This window comes from Phaseolus vulgaris, chromosome 4 (assembly GCF_051622355.1).
Source record: "Phaseolus vulgaris cultivar YP4 chromosome 4, ASM5162235v1, whole genome shotgun sequence".
NCBI classification, from domain to species: domain Eukaryota; kingdom Viridiplantae; phylum Streptophyta; class Magnoliopsida; order Fabales; family Fabaceae; genus Phaseolus; species Phaseolus vulgaris.
The window spans coordinates 48,180,102-48,200,034 of record NC_143501.1 but is presented as its reverse complement, the minus strand read 5'-3'; the positions used below and the strand labels follow the sequence as shown (position 1 = coordinate 48,200,034).

Below are 19,933 nucleotides of genomic sequence, written 5' to 3'. Positions count from 1 at the left end.
ATTGTATTTTGATGAAATCTTTTTAGTTATATTGTAGAAAGAATCATTCAATATATTTGTTTAGTGTTTTTTCATTTTGAAAAGCAAATGGATCTCATATGTGTATTAAACTACCACTACACTAATTTCTATAGCTTGACCGCATGATAACTTCTTTTAACAAGTTAAATTGAAGTGGTTAAGTAATAAGAAGGCTCAACACGAATACCTTGAAAAAAATATATCTGAAAAGTGAAAATCATATAGGCTAATGAAACTAAAGATGACTCCAAAGCTTGGAATAAGATTTATGGGGTGAGTAGGAGAACAAGATTAGACAACTAGTGAAAATTATTTCTTCAACTTCTTCTCCTGTCCTTTAATGAATTATTTGACCTCTATATCATTTAGTTATTTCTCTGCAGTAGTTTTCTTCCTAAATTTCCAAATGTTTGTGATTAAGATTGGAGTTTTAAATAATAATATTGAAAAAAATTATAAAATAATATGAAATATTTAATTTAGAAAAAAAGTTGGACTCGATAAAAAAAAATTAGTAACTCTTACAAAAATAGTTAAATTACTTTTTAATTTTTTTAAATTTATTTGAAAAATTAATTTCATTGCTCTAATTTTAAAAAGGTTGAATTTAATCTATTATTTTTTTAAAAGTTTAATATATATTATCATTTATGCTAAATCAAGTTCATTGAATTTTTATCTGTCACGGTTTAAAACTGTTACTACGTAATTATAACTACAGACCCGTCACTGTACTAATTTAATATTTTTTATTTATTAACTTTTAAAGTTTCAAAATTACACATAGTATAATTTATTATTTTTCACTATAAATATTTAAATTGTTTGGAACTAGAATTTGTATAATTTTTATATTAATTCTATACATATGAATACTAATTATGAAAAGGTCAAAACAAATCATCATATTAAGCTATACTATGTTAATAAATATACTAATTATTATCTTCACTTGAATATAAATTATTTTGTCAATATTAATTTAGTATAATATACCAATATTATATATAAGATATTGATTCTTACAATTTGATTTTTGTTTAGAATTAAAACATTATATTTTTAAAATTAATTAAAAATATTATAGAGACGGATTTTAAACAATCACTATGCGTAGTTTTGACTTTAAAAAAATAAACTATAACGTAAAAATATAAATTTTGTGTAAATTATTTGGCAGTGGGTATAAAAAGACTTCAAGGTTAAACAATTTAAACATTTTATGAGTTTAATCCTTAGGTAAAATAATAATTACTCAATTTTTATTTTCTTTTAAAATGACTAGATTAGCATAAAAGTAAAATATTAAGACACTGATTGATTATGTTCATGAAAAGAAAACAGTTCCAAAGTATTGATCATTAGCTTAACAATGTTCTTTTAATAGTAAGTTTGGAGAAAGGATACAAAATTAAAACCTTTTGAGTTTAAATTAATAAAGTAAAATGTTTAAATTAATAAAGGAATTCAAAATAATTTAAGTTGTAATTTTTGGGATGCATATTAAAATTTAATTAGATGAAAAAAACTGGTAAACAGATTGCAGCAGCAGCACCCTAATTACAACTTTTGATTTTGATTAACATCCTAATTAAGGTGCTACATATTAGAGCTTATTTATGAAGGAGTTCACATCCTTTTCAAATTAAAAATGAGTTCCCAACATTTTCTAAATTCTGTTTTTGATCAAGGCACTATAAACATATTAATATAGAGCAAATACCAGAGTTCTAACATATTAGAAAAAGCATCACAATAAATATATACTAATAGTTGCAAGTGGGGTGCCCTAATGGGAGTATTCACTCCATTGATGAAATTTGTTTGACCATAAAGAATGACCAAGATATTGAAGCATTCTTAAAAGAAAAATTCATCCATATGCTATTATCCAAATAGAAGACCAGGTCATGGATTTTTTATCATCAAATAAGAGATATTTTTCTTGTCAAGAACAATGCAAGTAGTATGATGAATAAAAAGAGATGAAAAATAATAGTTCTATTGACTGGAGAATATAAACAAAAAACGCACCATTCATCCATATGCTATTATCCCAAATCTTTTCCAGAATATGGACGGAGCTAGACAGGGCGATTGAGATCGGATGTCTTTGCTTTGGTTCGAATAAGATCAAATTAATACATCAGAATTCTGCACCAAAGTACACTCATAAATTGAAATAATTTTATTTTTTTTTAAATAAAAGCTTTCATGTTATGCATCATTATGCAACTTAAGATTTCAGCTAGGCTGACACCTCAAGTAACAACAATCATTTGTCATCATATGAAATAAATATTATTAAAAAAATACAAAAATACGGGAAATTAGACCAAAACTCATATGTTAACAAAAACAATACATAGGTAGACTATACCTATTCATAAAGAATTCTAAGAACAAACAAGATGGAAGTCTATTATACCAATTAAAAGATTCTTTATGAATAAATTCTAAATTAGTCAACTTATCAGCACACGCATTCCCTTCACGAAAGTTATGAGTAACCCTAAACTTAATTTTCTCACATTAATTAAGACAAGTATTTCATCGATTACAAAGAATCCAAGGAACATTTGTCCTAACAGTAAACGCAGCACAAACCAAAGCAGAATCACATTCCAGCCAGACATTAGTAAGCCCCCCATCTTTTGAGCTTCCTTCACAACATGTATAACCCCATAAAACCCAGCAACCAAAGCAGTTTGAACTTCAAGAAACGCAGAAAAAGCTCCAATAAATTCTCCCATACTGCCACGAAAAATACCTCCACAAGTAGCAAGGCCAAGTTATCCCCTAGCAGCCCCATCAATGTTAATTTTAACCCAATCTGGTGAAGGAAACTCCCATCTAACAGGAAGAGGACGTAGAACTTTACCAGTAAGAGTGTTAATACCAAAAAACTTGAGCACATTGAAATCGAACATATCATTATTTATTGAAGCTTTAGACGAATTACCCACTAAACAAGTTAAATCTTTAATAACCAAAATAGTTCTAGAAACCTCAATCTTATCTTGAAAACGAGCATAATTCCTCATACGCCATATCATCCAAATAGAAAAAGTTATCACAACTAGCTTAATCAATTTAACCAATGGACTACCATCACTCTTAATAAAAGAAAGAAGATAATCCTTATTAGAGAAATGATAAGCGGGAAAAATGTGTCAACCCCAACTCCAAATACGCAAAGCATTAGCACATTAAAAAAAATGTTGAATAGATTCATCATCGTGCTTTTCACAAAACGTACACATAGAACAAATATGCAGACCTTTATTTTGAATATGCTGATCAGTAGGAAGCCGCCCATTTAAAACTTTCCAAAGGACATGAGTTTTGGAAGGCAGAATATATGAAGACCAAATAAATTTACCCCAACCATAGGAAACTCTTGGATCCAAGAAAAAAGTCCTAGCCGATTTAAGAGTGAGATGACCAGACTCATCTAGAATCCAATTAGGAATATCCTGTTCCGCCCCAACCATGATATGACTAAAAAAATGAGGCATCTGCCGTAAAGACAATGGAATATTCCAATCACCACCTGTCCAAAACTGAGAGACTATATCCGGAATACTAGCAGCATCAGATAATCCTGCAATATTTACTAAAGAAGTAGTAGCACACCATTTATCATTCCAGAAATTAATAAAAGAACTTGTAACAACAACACAAGAAGTATAATCAAGTATAGTAGAATAATTTTCATCAAGGAACAAATACAGAAAACTAATTCAATCAAAATCTACAATCAAACACTTCAATTCAATATTAAAAGTGCAGTTGCTTCATCCCACACAACACCACATCCATCTATCACAGAACAATCCCAGAATCAAATCTTGATCAATTGAATTGATCGTAACTACTGTGTGACTTAAGATGACAAATGATTGTTGTTACTTGAGGTGTCAGTATAACTGAGATGTCAAGTAGCATAATGATATCTAACATGAAAAAATTTTATATATAAAAAAAAACTATTGTGTGACTTAAACCCGAATAGTACAAGGTTTAATTGACCAAGTATTTCTTTAAATATATCAACAAAATTTTAGGTAAAGTCACATATTAAAATTAGTATTATTTCTACCTACTCTATATAAAAACACCTTTATTAATGAAACAAATGATGTAGTTTTAAGATAAACAATTTCCTCATCAGTACCACTTATTACATTTATAACTTGTTTATTTAAAATTATTTATTATGTAATGGTTTATTTACATATGAAATTTATTTATTTAATAAGTTTCAAAATCTACACATTATCTTATATCAAATAATTCTAAAAAAACAATGATAATTCAAATTAATATATACAATTTTTTTTATTATAATTATTTTACGATATTACTATTCTAATTCAAATATAATATATAAAATTAGTTTCTTTTATATATATTATAAAATTTACTTTTATAATAAATATTAAATTTAAAGATCCGTGTGTTATACTCTTTGAAATAATAGCCAAACACGTAATCTAAATAGAAATCCAAAGACTTCCTAAATATTCTGCGTCTTTTGTATTTGTTCTGATTTTTGTTTATTTCTTGTTGGACAGTTTTGAGAGATCAATCACAAGTGGTCCTAAAGGTTGTTTTTACAGGAGAATGTTTCTCCAATGATAATAAGATGTGAATTAAAATTATTTGCTATTATTTTTAAATTGTTTTATCAAACTAAATTTATATAAGAAATATATTATATTTTAAAATTAAATATGGGAATTTTGTCTACATATATGAGAGAAAATTCACGGTACCTTCTAATTTGACCATAGAATGGTTAAGACGTACACAGTGGATCGAAATGGTAGAGTGTGGTCCCTTCTTGCTTCTTTCCAGCTGGTGAGAAATGGAGAGAAATGTCTGATACCTAACTTCATTACACACTAAAACGTAGACATTATTGGATCTATTCCAATTCTGTGACCATGGAATCCCATTAAAACGTAAGACAGACACTTAGCTGTTTTCTATGTATGCAGTGAACTGAAACTAAACATGTTCCGCACTCTCAATCTCTTCTATCTGTTCTCTGTAACTGCAACGCTTCTTCTTCCAACTAACTCTCATGTCAACTTCAACACTTCGTCTATGCTTCTGGGTACGTATAGATCTTTGCAACCACGTATATCACAACAAATATATGTTTTTCTGTTTCCTTCATTCAACTACCCTAAATTATAACCACATTATTCATGCTAATGCTTGCAGCTCAAAACCACTCAAAAACCCTAAACATGACGTGTGAAGATAGAAAGAGTAAGCACCTTTATATTTACACAATTTTAATCATGCATATCTTCAGTGTTTATTATTTTTATAATAATTGTTCAAAATTTATTAATATTACTTTTTAATTGGTTATTAGTATAATTTTTTTTATCATAATAAGATATAAAAAATTAACTCTTTATTTCTTTTAAATGTAAAGAAACTTTTTAAGGATAATTTTTTTGTTCTATTTAATACCGTCCAAAACTAGTTTTGAATGCAAAACTTTGGATCTTTAGTATTTGAATAGCTTTAAAGATGACAGTGGCTGGGAATTTTATTTTATCTAAACAGGTAAAAATTAATAATATCATCTTCAATGTTAGATTTCGGTTGAAGAATAAAAAGTAGTACCTTATTATAGTTAATCACCTTATTGAAAAATCTGTTTGTAAGGAAACTAACATGTACAGGGAAAAGAACGAAAATTTTAGAATAATAAAAACGATGGAATTTAAATATTTCTTAAAATAGTTGTATATTTTGTTCTTTAAATAATAAAATTTAAAATGAAATAGAAAAGTATAAAAAAATACAAAATATTTCATATAAAAAAATTATGAGACTCAATAAGAAAAAATTATAATTCTTTTAAACTTTACTCTTAAAAGTGAATGTTTAAATTTAACTATAAAATTGGGTGTTGAAAAAAAAATGTAAACAGATTGCAACAGCAGCAGTAGCAGTAACGTGGATAATGATTCTACTTACCTGGCGCGAAGACTTGATACAACAATTTTTTTCAACTCATCAGGCTTCGTTCCTAATCAGGGCATCAGTACGTACTCTTAATTCAGATTATTTTGTGAGTTTTTAATGTTGTCCCAGCATAATTTTAATATATTAAAAACTAATACATTTTAAAATATTAAAATCAGTATAAAAATAATATAAAAAATTTAATTCATATTTATTGTATTATATTAATGTTCTGTTTAAAATATTAACTAACGAAAGTAGATACATTAATCTATCTGTGTGTTTGTATTTTTTAAAAATTTAATATTTGTTGTGTTTCTTTATTAAAAATATTTTATTATAATTTTATTAAATTAATATATAAGGTAAATTTATAAATATTATTATAAATTTATATATATGTGTGTGTTGTGGAAAAAAATACTAATGCATCATTTTATAACAATAAAATCTTTTTTAAGAAAGAGACTAAACAAAAAATTAGTATTTATATGATCTATTTAAAAAATGGGAAAAATATAAATATTAGAAAACTTGTGTTTCAGCTAGTTGTACATAATTTTTTTTATTGTGAGTGGTGATTTGAATTTAAGAAAATAGCAATTTGAAAGATAAGTAAAATCAAATGTATGCAAAGAAGAGATGTATCATCTCCTTATATTAATATTTAACAATATGTCTCTAATATGTCTCTGTACATGCTTTGTTAACTCAAAATTATCTTTAAACGGTTGAAGATTTTACATCAACTAAAAATTAAAACATTTTATTGTATATAAGTGGGTATAAATTTTATTTCATAAATCGATTTTATAAGATTAAATTAAATTTAAAAGTCCACTCGTAATATAAACTTCTCGATTACTAATTTATAAACTATTAATGAGAATAACAAAACTCTACATTATTATATTATATTATAATAGCAATTAGAATTTAACTAATTTAATTTGCATAATTTTTTCTTGCTAGTAAATTTGTGAATTTTTTCTTTTCTATTGTTTTAGTTTTTGATAAAATGTTTATTTAAGATTGATTACATTTGACACATTATTTTAATCAGTTCGTAACTTTTTTACTTGCCAAATAGTATTTAACTTTTTATTAGTTAAATAAACAAATTCCTTTTACTTGATAGAAGAAGATGTTTTTAAAATAAGTTTGAACTAAAGAGAAATAAAGTAAATTAGGTAATTTATACGAGGAAATCAATGACTCATCTGAGTTGTTAAATTATTATCTCCAATATTTTTTGTTGTGGAAGAAAATCACATGAGCTTGTATTAATAATTTTGAACCAAAAACGGCTAAATAGATTGCAGTCCTGTCAGTCAAAACGATTGTGACGAAAACATATCACCGCCACCACCGCCGCCTGTATCAACGACGCTATCATCACCGCCACCTATGTTAACGACGTCACCATCACCTGTGTCAACGACGCTATCATCGCCGCCATCTGTATTAACGATGCCACCACCACCTATGTCAGCGACACTATCATCACCGTCACCATCACCGTCACCGCCACCTGTGTCAAAGACAGTATCATCACCAACAACAGCGACTGAATCATCTCAAGATTCAGGTATATTATTCTTTCTTCCAATTTAGATAAATTAAAGCTCTCACAACGGTAACACTGCCTTCTAAGTAAATATTATTAAAATCAACTCGGAAAGAAAGGTATTTTTTTAATTAAATTTTAACTTCATAAATTTAGTTATTTTTATTTAAATCTTTATTAAGTATTTAAAAAATTTATATTTATCAATTGAGATTTTGTTGTTTAATTTTTTATTAAGAATAAACAATGTAATTTCGTAGTTGATATAATAAATGAAAACGAAAATAAAAAGAAAGGAACATGAAATTTAATAGACCAAGAATATTTAATAAAAACTGATATAATATCTAAATTTATCATATATTTCAAACTTAATTAAGTTTTTTTAAAGCATTTGAAATAATGTATAAGAAAATATGTTTTTTTATTAAGAAGTTTAAAAAATTATAAAATTTTAGCGAAATTAGTTGAAGTAATTAAAAGTAAATAATTTTTAATTTTATTCTTCTCTTAATTCATGTCATTTATTTTCATATTCTTTCTTCTAATATAAATATTTTTATTATAGACATCGGTATATGTTTTTTTAGACTAAAAGTGAATCATGTTCATTTTTCGAATTACAATATCTGGATTATTTTAATGGTGATGTTAGGACATATTTATTTTCTAACCAACTTTAGTTAATTTTTTCTTAATTTACCTTAAATGTGTTTTTCAACTATACTGAAACATTTTTTTTAGTTTATGTTAACAAACATTATTTTCAGTTGACGTCAGATGTCAGTCTTTTTTACATCATTACATTCTTCTGTATAAATATTAGTATAACTATTTTCTCATTAAATCTTAATTAGAATATATTTATTTACGATAATATTATAGAAAAATTATTAAATAAAAATTAATTTTATAAATTAAATTAATTATTTATTATATTGATTATATAAAAAATTATTTTATAAATTAAAAAAATATTAGTATTACTATAAAAAATATTATTAAATAAAAACTAATTTTAAAGATAAAAATAATTCATAAATATATTGATTAAATTAAATATTATTTTTAAAGACTAAAATAATTATTAATAAAAAAAATTATTATTTATAAAAATTTATAAACTAACTAAAATATTAATAATTAATTTAAATTTTTTTATTAATAATAATTATTATTATTTTTGACATCATTAGATTTTTATTTTGTAAAATATTATTTAATTTAATTGTAGTGATTAATTATTTATTATCTTTAAAATTAATTTATATTTAATAATATTTTATAGTATAGTAAAAATTATTTTTTAATTATATTTTATTTATAATATTAAGATTATTATTGCATATTGTTATTTTCGATTTCATATAACCAGAGCTTTCTAAAATAATGTCTGAGAGATTATTTTTGGCAAATGTGAACTAAAATTATTTAGTTGATGTCTGTATGTACTGACGTTGTTTTTTGCCAGCAATCATTATTTCTTTTATTAATAACAATATTTTTTGTGTTAAAATTAATTAAGATTGTGGTCAATATTAAATAGTAATTTCGATTAAAGTTAATTAAGAATTTTTCTAATGAATTTTAATTGAAAAATAATATCAATCAAGTTTAACTAAAAAAAATATCACTAATATTATGAAATAATTTAATATGAGATTAATTCAAATTTAATTTATTTAAATATTTTAGAAATTATAAATTTCTTGCCAGATTTATGATAAGTTGTAATGTAATATTTATCTTCCTCTGATGTTATTGCTGTAAAATATGATCTTTTCCTCTAGTCTAATCTTTGAAGAATACTCATGCTACAACACTTTAAGAACTCTTTTTTATTTTTACTATGCTCTTTTTGTATTGTTGGTGCAGGTAACCACCAGCACACAGGGACAATTATTATAATTATTATAGGTAATAGATCCATTATCCTTTTATATCTCCTATTTTATTATTTTATGAATTACCTTCATGATAAATCTTTAATTCATCTGATAAAGAAATGCAAATTAAACTAGTTTTTCTATTATTAACTCTACTTTTATTACATATTTAGATGACGAGAAATCTACAATAATTTTAGACCTTATCTTTTGTTCTTGTTGATATAATCTAATAAAATGTGGTGTTCTTGTTGATAATCTAATAAAATGTGGTGTCTTCCACATTTACTAAAAAAAAATACAACAAGACTTCTAAATTAACTCGTATTTAGACTCTAAAAGGTATTTTAATCATGTAAAAAATATCATTTCTCATATACAATTTTAGCTAAAATTTAACTTGAAAATCTAGATTAATTATATAATAATTATCTTATCATCCTCAAAAAGTTGGTATGTACAAATTATGGATGTCAAATTAAGAAAAAAAAAATGTAATCTACCAAGAGTTTTAGTATAAGTATTAGTCAATTATGTAATGTAAGAGTTGAAACATATGTTGGTGTGATATTTTCATTAGAAAATCTCATCTCAAACAAATTGAGAAATCTGAATACCATTCATGAAAGACTAGGTTCTTAGCAATATAGAGGGTTGCTAGGTTCTTAGCAATATAGAGGGTTGCTTGACAATAATAAAAACATACATAAGTTAATTAATGATTTTGAATAGCAAACTGATATTATCCAGATTTTGAATCTAAAAAAAATATACTTTGATTTACACAACAATTTTAGCTAAAGTTTAGAATGAAAATCTAGATCAATTACATAACAATTATCATATCAAACCTAAAAATAATATATATATATATATATATATATATATATATATACTCACAAAAGAACCTGTTGTGCTTGTGATGCACGAACACATAATGTAATGAACAAACTCACCATACCTTAATTTTAGTTTATAAGAAAAAGACAATAAGGTTGGAAAATGAGGTAGTGGTTATATAGGTTCAGACAACAATACCATGCATCTTATAAACTAAATTATCTTAAAATTCAAGTTATTATGTGTAAGATATAATGATTGAGTCTAATAGTTTTACCATTTAACTTATGTGGTGGAGATTTATAACGTGAACTTTCACAGAAAAGATCAGCATGCTATAAAAGGATAATTATGGTTTTTTAATATTTTATATTTTTTAACAGGTGTTGTAAGTGTGGTAATTGGAGGGTTTCTCTTCATACTTTACTGTTTTAGACGTAAGTCTTCAAGTAGATTGGTCAAATCTTGTTTTACCACAAACAATGATTTAGATATTGAAGCATTTGTAAACAATATTGGACCTATAACACAAAAAAGATACAAATTTTCAGAAGTGAAAAAAATGACTAATTCATTCAAAGTCAAACTTGGTCAAGGTGGTTTTGGTGCAGTATATGAAGGAAAACTACAAACAGGTAGCCTTGTGGCTGTAAAATTACTGAATGAATCCAAAGGAAATGGTGAAGATTTTATCAATGAGGTTGTCAGCATCAGTAGAACATCTCATGTTAATATTGTCACACTTCTTGGATTTTGTTTGGAAGGTCGCAAAAAAGCTCTCATCTATGAGTTTATGGCGAATGGTTCTTTGGATAGGTTTATCTACAAAAGAGGACCAACAACAATTACATCTTTGAGCAGGGAGAATTTATATCAAATTTCAATAGGAATAGCTCGAGGGTTGGAGTACTTGCACAGGGGCTGCAATACTAAAATTTTGCATTTCGACATCAAGCCACATAATATTCTTTTAGATGAGAATTTTTGTCCCAAAATATCAGATTTTGGACTAGCAAAGTTGTGTCCAAGGAATGAAAGCATTATTTCCATGTCAGATGCTAGGGGAACAATAGGATATCTTGCTCCAGAAATGTGGAGTAGAAATTTTGGTGGAGTTTCGCAAAAGTCTGATGTGTATAGTTATGGAATGATGCTACTAGAGATGGTAGGAGGAAGGGAGAACATTAATGTTGAAGCTAGTCGTACAAGTGAGATATACTTTTCACATTCGGCATACAAGAGACTTGAGTCGAATAATGATGTCAAATCAGATGAAGTGATAAATATAGAAGAAAATGAGATTTCAAAGAGGATGACTATAGTGGGGTTATGGTGCATTCAAACACTTTCCAATGATAGACCTACAATGACTAGAGTGATCGACATGTTGGAAGGTAACATGAATTTCTTAGAAATGCCTCCAAAACCTTTGTTTTTTTCTCGTACTAGATCAGAAACGAAATCTTCATCCTAAATTATTATCATTGTATTTTGATAAAATCTTTTTAGTTATATTGTAACGAGAATCATTCAACATATTTGTTTAGTGTTTTTTATTTTAAAAAGAAAATCGATCTAATATGTGTAACACTACACTGATTGCTAAAGCTTTAGCAATTGTTCATGATAACTTTCTTTTAACAAGTTAAATTGAAGTGGATAACTAATAAGAAGCTCAACACAACAACAATTTGGAAAAAATATATCTCAACGCAATAATAACTTAGAAAAAATATATTTGAGGTGAGTAGAGACAAGATTAGATAACTAGTGAGAATTATTTCTTCAACTTCTTTTCTTTTCCTTTAATGAATTGTATTTGTCCTCTATATTATTTAGTTATTCCTCTTCATGATCAGTAGTTTTCTTCTTGAATTTTCGAATGTTTGTTATTAACATTGCATTTTTAAACAATAATATTTAAAAAATTATAAATTAATATGAAATATTTAATTTAGAAAAAAGTTGGACTCGATAAAAAAATTTAGTAACTCTTACAAAAATAGTTAAATTACTTTTTTATATTTTTTTAATTTATTTGAAAAATAAATTTCATTGGTCTACTTTTAAAAGGGTTGAATTTAATCAATTATGTTTTCAAAAAATTAATATTATCATTTATGCTAAATCAAGTGCATGGAATTTTTTTCTTACACGATTTAAAACTGTTACTACGTAATTATAACTACAAACCCTGTAATAATTTAATATTTTTTATTTATTAATTAAAAAATTGTAGTGACAAATTTTAAACAATCAGCATGTGTATCATTACAAGAAAATCATGAAATAAAAACCAATTTTTAGATACTAAAATAATTAGTTACAATAGTAACTAAATTAGAGACCATTTTAGAAACTAAAAACAAATTTGCTTTCTAAATTAGTTTTTATTATTGTTAAATAGTTTCTAAAATTGATATCTAATTAGCAACAAAAGTTTTAATTATCAATTATTTAGTTTCTAAATTTGGTAGTAAAAACATTGGTTGCTAATTAGATAACAATTTAGAAACTATTTAACAATAACAGAAACTAATTTAGAAACTAAATTTTGTTTTAGTTTCTAAAATGGTTTCTAATTTAGTTACTATTAGGGGTGGCAAAACGGGGCGGGCCGCGCGGGCCGGCCCGCAGCCCGCACCAAAAAACACGGGGCGGGTTCCCTTTTCTGACCCGCCAACCCACTTAAGCCCGTCCCGCATAACCCGTGGCCCGTGCGGGCTTACGACGGGGCGGGGCGGGCTGACCCGCCAACCCGCTTATGTGAAAACTGATGTGTGTTGTGCATGTGCTGCTCCGCTAGTGCCCTTTTTTTTCCCCCAAATTCATTCACACACATTCAATTTGAAACCCTAAAAAATACAAACAACAAGCATATGCAACCGCAAAGCTGTCGTCGTGCCTATCTTCCTCCACAAACACCACTGTTTGTTTTCGCCGTCCTCCACCACCCCGCCAGTCGCTGCCATTCTTCCTCCACGAACACCACTGTTTCCGCCGTCCTCTACCGCCAGTCGCTGCCATTCTTCCTCCACGAACACCACTGTTTCCGCCGTCCTCCACCGCCAGTCGCTGCCATTCTTTCTCCACGAACACCACCGTCAGTTTTCGTCGTCCTCCACCGCCAACACCAATCTGCGACCGTCGCCCTCCACCACTATCAGTTTTCGTCGTCCTCCACCGCCAACACCAATCTGCGACTGTCGCCCTCCACCACCGTCTTCCTCCAAGTTCTATCTCTTCCTCCTTAACCTTCCACCATCTGCAACCGCCATTTTTACTCATGAGAATTTTTTTTTTCCATTACTTTTTTTCTGCAGTTTTAGGATTTTAGTCATTCAAGATTTGTGGAGCAACAACTTGTTTGTATTTGTTATTGTATTGGCTTTGTAGGTGACAACTTTCTGCTTTGGGGTAATTTTTAAATTCTACATCATGTTGGTTATGTTGCATTTATCTCTTTGTATCTATGGTTATATTTAGATAGATTCTTATGTTTATGCTATTAATTAATCAGGATCTTAATTTTGAAATTGGAATGGCTGAAGAAGAGGATATTAATATTCCCGAATGTGAAAATGAAATTGAGAAAGATGATTTTGAAAATCAATCTGAAACTGTTGAAGGTGACAAAAAGAAAAGGGATAAGACTACCACCTCTGATTGTTGGAAGTACTTTACTAAGATTGGGGTGGATAAAGATGGAAAAGAAAGGGCAAGGTGCAATAGTTGCAATAGAATATATCTAACTGGTGGAAGAAAATATGGCACTTCTCATTTAAATCGTCATATTATGAAATGTGATAAAAGAAAAACTGAAGATGTGGGTCAAATGATTTTAGATATGCAGGGAAAGTTGAAAGGAAAAAAGATAGATCAAGTTGTACATCGTGAATTGTTGTCTAATCTAGTTATTAGACATAATTTGCCTTATAAATTTGTTGAGTATCCTGAACTTAGGACTTGGATAAGCTACTTGTGTCCTGATGCAATTATGATTTCTAGGAACACTGTTAAGGCTGATATTGGGAGAATGTATATAAAAGAAAAGACAGTGCTTAGGGAATTGCTTGTTTCTATTCCTAGTAGGATATGTTTAACTTCTGATTTATGGACATCTATTAATACTGAAGGTTTCATATCATTGACTGCTCATTTTGTTGACCTAAATTGGAAGTTAAATAGCAAGCTACTCAACTTTTGTCATATGCCGCCCCCCATACAGGTTTTGAGTTGTCGAAGAAAATTTATGATTTTTTACAAGATTGGGGATTAGAGAAAAAAATATTTTCTATCACTTTGGATAATGCTTCTACTAATGATGTTCTCCAAAATACTCTAAGAAGCCAACTTCTTTTACAAAACGGTTTGATATGTGGTGTTGAATTCTTTCATGTTCGTTGTTGTGCACATATATTAAATTTAATTGTTCAAGAAGGACTAAAGGTGCTTGGTGAGGCTTTGAACCAAATTAGAAATAGCATCAAATATGTGAGGGGTTCAGAGAGTAGAATGGTGAAATTCAAACAATGCCTGAAAAAGTTTAGTGATATTGATGCATCATGTGGTTTGTGTCTTGATGTCCCTACAAGGTGGAACTCAACTTACTTGATGCTTCAAAGTGCTCTTAAATAACGTGTTTTTGGAAGTTTGCACTTGGTTGATGAATCTTATAAATATTGCCCTTCAGAGGAAGATTGGCAGAGAGCCGAAAAAATTTGTAAGTTCTTGTTACCCTTTTATGATATCACTACCTTGATTTCTGCTACAAGTTATCCAACTTCCAACTTGTATTTTTTACAAGTTTGGAAAATTCAAAGCTTGTTGATAGAAAATGTGAAAGATGAAGATGCACTAATTAAGAATATGGCTGAATTGATGATAGTCAAATTTCAAAAATATTGGGATGAATATAGTGTTGTACTTGCATTTGGTGCAATTTTAGACCCAAGGATGAAGTTAGAAACATTGAGTTTTTGCTTTGAAAAAATTGATTCATTGACTTGGGAGTTGAAATTGGAAAACATCAAGCAAAAATTATACAAACTTTTTGCCGAATATTCTAGCAAAGGTTTGAGAGCAACAACATCAAATACTCTAAAGCGTAAGCAAGGACAATCTTCATCCCCATCTACTTCTAAACCAAGTCTTTTTTATGTAAGTTGCTTACTTGAATGTACTTCAGTTCATTTTTTAGTTTTTGTTGTACTTGCCCCATGTTACTAACTTATTACATCTATAATAGGAATTAAAAATGCGCAAGCTTCAAGTAGCTAATCAAAGTGGAAAAACACAACTTGACACTTATTTGAATGAGCCAACTTTGGATTTTGATTTTTTGGAGCATATGGATGTGTTAGAGTGGTGGAAAAATAATAGTCAACGTTTTTCGGATCTTGCTTTAATGGCTAGACATTTGTTGAGTATTCCTATAACCACAGTTGCATCAGAATCTGCATTTAGCATTGGTTCTCGAATTCTTAACAAGTATAGGAATTCTCTTTTGCCTGAAAATGTGGAAGCAATTATTTGTACTTCTAGTTGGAAGCACGGATTTTCTGAAGGTAATTTATTTATTTTAACCAATTCTATTGTTATTGTATTATTTTTGGAAGCATGGATTTTTTAGGGTAAATTCATTCTTTCATTGTCATTGTTCAAATGTATGCAGATGATGGAAAAGATTATAATTATCAAAAAGTAGAAGATGAAAGCTCTTCTAAGGTTGCATCTAATGTTCTTGAAGTGGAAGAAGATGACATAATAGCAACTGCATAACAAGTGTTTGATGTGATAACTGCTCTTGATAGTTAATTATTGCTTATTTATTCAGTGTTGTTTTTGAATTCATCAAATCTCTTGTAACTATTGATGATGTGTATTTGTTTTTTGGCCACCTTATACAATCAATTTCAGAATTTGTGAGGTGTATTTGTTTGTCATACTTTCTAGTACACCGCAGGTTGGATTAATTCATAATTTCATATTACATCTATATATAATATTTTATTTATAAAAGTTATGCGGGCCAGCTCGCACGCGGGGCGGGCCTATGCAGGACGGGCCAAAGCGGGGCGGGCCAGCCCGCTTTGCCACCCCTAGTTACTATTCTAACTAATTATTTTGATTTTTAAAAATTGGTTTTTATTTCATGATTTTCTTTGTAGTTTTGATTTTTAAAAGATAAACTATAACGTAAAAATATAAAATTGTTATAATTTTGTGTAAATTAGTTTGCAGTGGGTAACACTTCAAGGTTAAACAATTTAAACATTGTATATGAGTTTAATCCTTTGGTAAAATAATTTTTACTCATTTTATTTCCTTTTAAAATGAATTAGATTAGCATAAAATTAAAATATTAAGACACTGAATCAAATCAAGGCAAAGATTAAGAAAAACAAGGACTTAGTTAAGATATGCTTTTGCATTCATGGTAAAAGATTGAACTCGGTCAGATTTTAACATGTTTACGATGGAAACCATATTTTACGATGGAAAATAATTTTTAATTAATAGAATGAACAATTAATTTAAAATCAAATTGAAATCTATTTTTTTATTGTAGTTTTTTAGTTTCAATTAACTAACTTGATAAGTTCTTTTCAATATTATTTTAAAATAGATAAATTAAATTTACGAAATTAGAAAATAAAATTTAAATTTAATTTATCAAATAAAATATACTATTCACAGCACACAAATATCAAAATTACTTTTATAAAATAAAATAATAAAATTTAAATTTACTTGACAAAATAAATATTTTACAGAATTTTTTTTGAAAAATTTAAAATACTTTTTATGTGATTAACATATTTGAATTACTTATTTAAATCATCAACTTTAAATTTTTAAATTTAGTGTCTAAATATATATATATTTTTTAAATTATTTAAGATTTTATTTTGCAACATAACTTTTAGACAACATCATAATTAATACATGTATATATTAAAAATAAAATTATATAATAAATATATTACAGTTTGTTATAAAAATGATCAAATTTTGTCTCTAAATAAAAAATTATCCTTCAAAATAATTATATAAGTTAATTTTGTCATATCAATAAGTGTTAGTACTCAATTAAATAATATGACACAGATAGCTTTTTGAATATATATTTCTTATTTTTAAAATATTTTATTATACATAAAATATGTTATAAAATTATTTTCTACATTATTAATACTAGTGGAAATACATGAACGCGTTAATATTTTTTATTTTTATCATTAACATTTTCAAACTCATAATAATACTACAACAATAAAGAAAAAACGATTTAATATTTTATACAACAATAAAGAAAAAAGAATTTTATATTTTATATTTATTAATAATTCTCAATTTAACGGAACAAAATAAAAGAAAATGAAAAAATGATCAATTTGATAAAGAGGAATAAAAATTTTGTCTGCCTCCAAACAATGAGTTTAAAGGTCTGGTTGCGAAAGGCAGGACAAACAACAGGTTACCATTTCAAATCCAAGTTACGAAGACTCAATCTTCCATAATAGTCATTTTTTCATAATGTAGCAAACTTCTTCCCTGCCTCACGCGAGAAAGATCGTGTCAGAAATCATACACTGTAAATTCTATTGGCGAATTTGGAAAAGCTTCGATGTCATATTAGTGATGAGAAGAATAGGTGATCTGTGAAGAAGGGTGTTATTGGAGTGAAGAAGAATAAGTTGTTTTGCTCCTCGTTCATATGTCCATCCAGATCGCCCATGTCAGACATTCGAAGATGGTCATCCGCCAAATACTATTGATGGAGGTCACAATCACAGATTGAGTCATCTATGAAGAAACAACTTTTGTCATTCACTCATATTTTTTTGCAAAGCAAGAATAAGAAGTCAAATAATAAGAAGGAATAATAACTATGATTTTTAAGAGAGATGAAGACATGAGAAAAAATCTGTTCCACGTCGTACAAAACATTTAATAAATTACTCCACATTCAAAATTTGAAATTAGTAACTACTTTTTACAAAATGATAGAATATTAATTTCAAAACTAAAAGAAAAAAACTGTTTCCAATTAAATATAAGAATAATTAGTTATTTATTAAATACTTAAAAAAATAATGAAATAACTTAACTGTCCAAGATAAAACAATAAAATAAATATTAATATAAGAATAAAATTAATAAAAATTAAAAAAACGTTAAAAAAATATAATAATATAAAAGTATTTATCTTTATTATAATTAAAATTTATAATTTGATTATGGATATAATAATCGAATTCAAGTCACATATAAAAAAACATAATTATAAATGTATTACTAGTTTATATTATGTTTATATTTTGATATGGTTTAATTTTATGTACACAATAATTTTTTTAAAAAAAATTAACTTATAAATTATGTATTAAGTACTTAATATACAAATTTATAAATTTTATTATATAACAAGATTGAATAATAGATAATATAACTATGATAGTTTTTTACTTTTTTTTATAAATTTTTATAGGTATTAAAAAGTGGACTTTTTAAGTCTAATTCCACCTCACAAAATTGATTTATAAGGTAATGTTTACATCCACTTATAAAGAATAAAATGTTCTAATCTCTAGTCGATATTGGATCTCCAACACATCTCACTCATAGCGAGAGTGATAGCTTATGCGTGGGAAAAACTATTGTGGGTGAAAACTGATTTTCTAGGTGAGCAATCAAAGGCCAAATAGTTATCATCCAAAGGAACAGATGCTTTCTGGTGAGTATCAAATTCAAAACTTGAAGAAGAATGTGGTTCGTAAATGGGTTGAGATAACCCTGAAGTATCCCTCTTAATTTAATTTATTCATTGCTGATAAAAAAAAATCAAATTCAAAACAATCTGACGAAGCAGATGTTAATGAAGTAGCCCCATAACCAGTATCATCCTTGCTAGAACAACTGCTGAAATGGCCGCTGGTTTAAAGATTCTTGTCACCAGCATACGAAGATCCCTTAGCAGCATTTATTTCATGTGGATCATACCATTGAAAATTCTAAAAGTCATCTTCACCATCTGTAATAACAATCTTTGCAAAGTACTTATTGGGTGTAACAATATCATCTAACCAAACTTATTGCTTTCAAAACGTTTTGCCTTATTCAAAGAGAGATCCTCAAGTCACCTCTTATACCCCGTTAGAAGTCAGTGTGTTGCAATTTGTTGACCATACCTTGTTCATGTGTGAAGACTCTTTTAAAAGTGTTTTGACTATAAAAGAAATTCTAAGGGTTTATGAGATTGGTTCTGGACTGAAAATCAACTTTTATAAATCTAAACTACTTGGCATTAACATTGAAAGGAATGCCCTACGCCTCTTTGCAAATACCTTAAATTTTTCTCTCATGGGGGTACCTTTCAAATACTTGGGAATTGTTGTTGGAGGTGACCCAAGAAAGGCTTCCTTCTGGGAACATATCCTTAATAAGCTAAGAGAAATGCTGAATACATGGAAAGGAAGATTCATGTCATTGGCGGGTAGGATTTGCTTGGTGAAATCTGTTCTACTTGTCTTTTTTTAAAGCTCCAGCATTGGTGCATAAAAGAATTATAAGTATCCAAAGAAGCTTTTTGTGGGCGTGGAGAAGAGAGAAGAGAACTATTGCA

The 19,933-nt window shown here is 27.5% G+C and overlaps 2 protein-coding genes across 4 annotated transcripts; both read left to right on the top strand.

Moving 5' to 3' along the window:
- Window positions 1-4,863: 4,863 nt before the first annotated feature.
- LOC137837991 (LEAF RUST 10 DISEASE-RESISTANCE LOCUS RECEPTOR-LIKE PROTEIN KINASE-like 2.5) lies at window positions 4,864-12,399 on the top strand. Of its 3 annotated transcripts, none has more exons than XM_090301624.1 (6): window positions 4,864-5,143; window positions 5,254-5,301; window positions 5,978-6,091; window positions 7,344-7,600; window positions 9,455-9,496; window positions 10,689-12,398. In XM_090301624.1, the coding sequence occupies exons 4-6, from the start codon at window positions 7,420-7,422 to the stop codon at window positions 11,777-11,779; spliced, it is 1,314 nt and encodes a 437-aa protein (XP_090157750.1). In that variant the 5' UTR covers window positions 4,864-5,143; window positions 5,254-5,301; window positions 5,978-6,091; window positions 7,344-7,419; the 3' UTR covers window positions 11,780-12,398. The 3 variants fall into 3 exon arrangements, with proteins under 3 accessions (XP_090157750.1, XP_068503289.1, XP_090157749.1); XM_068647188.2 differs by having other exon boundaries at window positions 4,875-5,143; window positions 7,328-7,600; window positions 10,689-12,399; XM_090301623.1 differs by lacking the exon at window positions 4,864-5,143 and having other exon boundaries at window positions 5,274-5,301; window positions 7,335-7,600.
- Window positions 12,400-13,846: 1,447 nt separating this feature from the next.
- LOC150028141 (zinc finger BED domain-containing protein DAYSLEEPER-like) lies at window positions 13,847-14,584 on the top strand. The gene has a single exon (XM_090301071.1). It carries the CDS (start codon window positions 13,847-13,849, stop codon window positions 14,582-14,584), a length of 738 nt encoding a protein of 245 aa, XP_090157197.1.
- Window positions 14,585-19,933: the final 5,349 nt, after the last annotated feature.

Bases quoted from the DNA above. Each gene is read 5' to 3' on its own strand.
- LOC137837991 (XM_068647188.2), top strand. From the start codon at position 5,041: ATGTTCCGCACTCTCAATCTCTTCTATCTGTTCTCTGTAACTGCAACG. The intron at 7,601-9,454 runs GTATATTATTCT...TTGTTGGTGCAG, and splicing joins TGAATCATCTCAAGATTCAG to GTAACCACCAGCACACAGGG. The intron at 9,497-10,688 runs GTAATAGATCCA...ATTTTTTAACAG, and splicing joins AATTATTATAATTATTATAG to GTGTTGTAAGTGTGGTAATT.
- LOC150028141 (XM_090301071.1), top strand. From the start codon at position 13,847: ATGGCTGAAGAAGAGGATATTAATATTCCCGAATGTGAAAATGAAATT.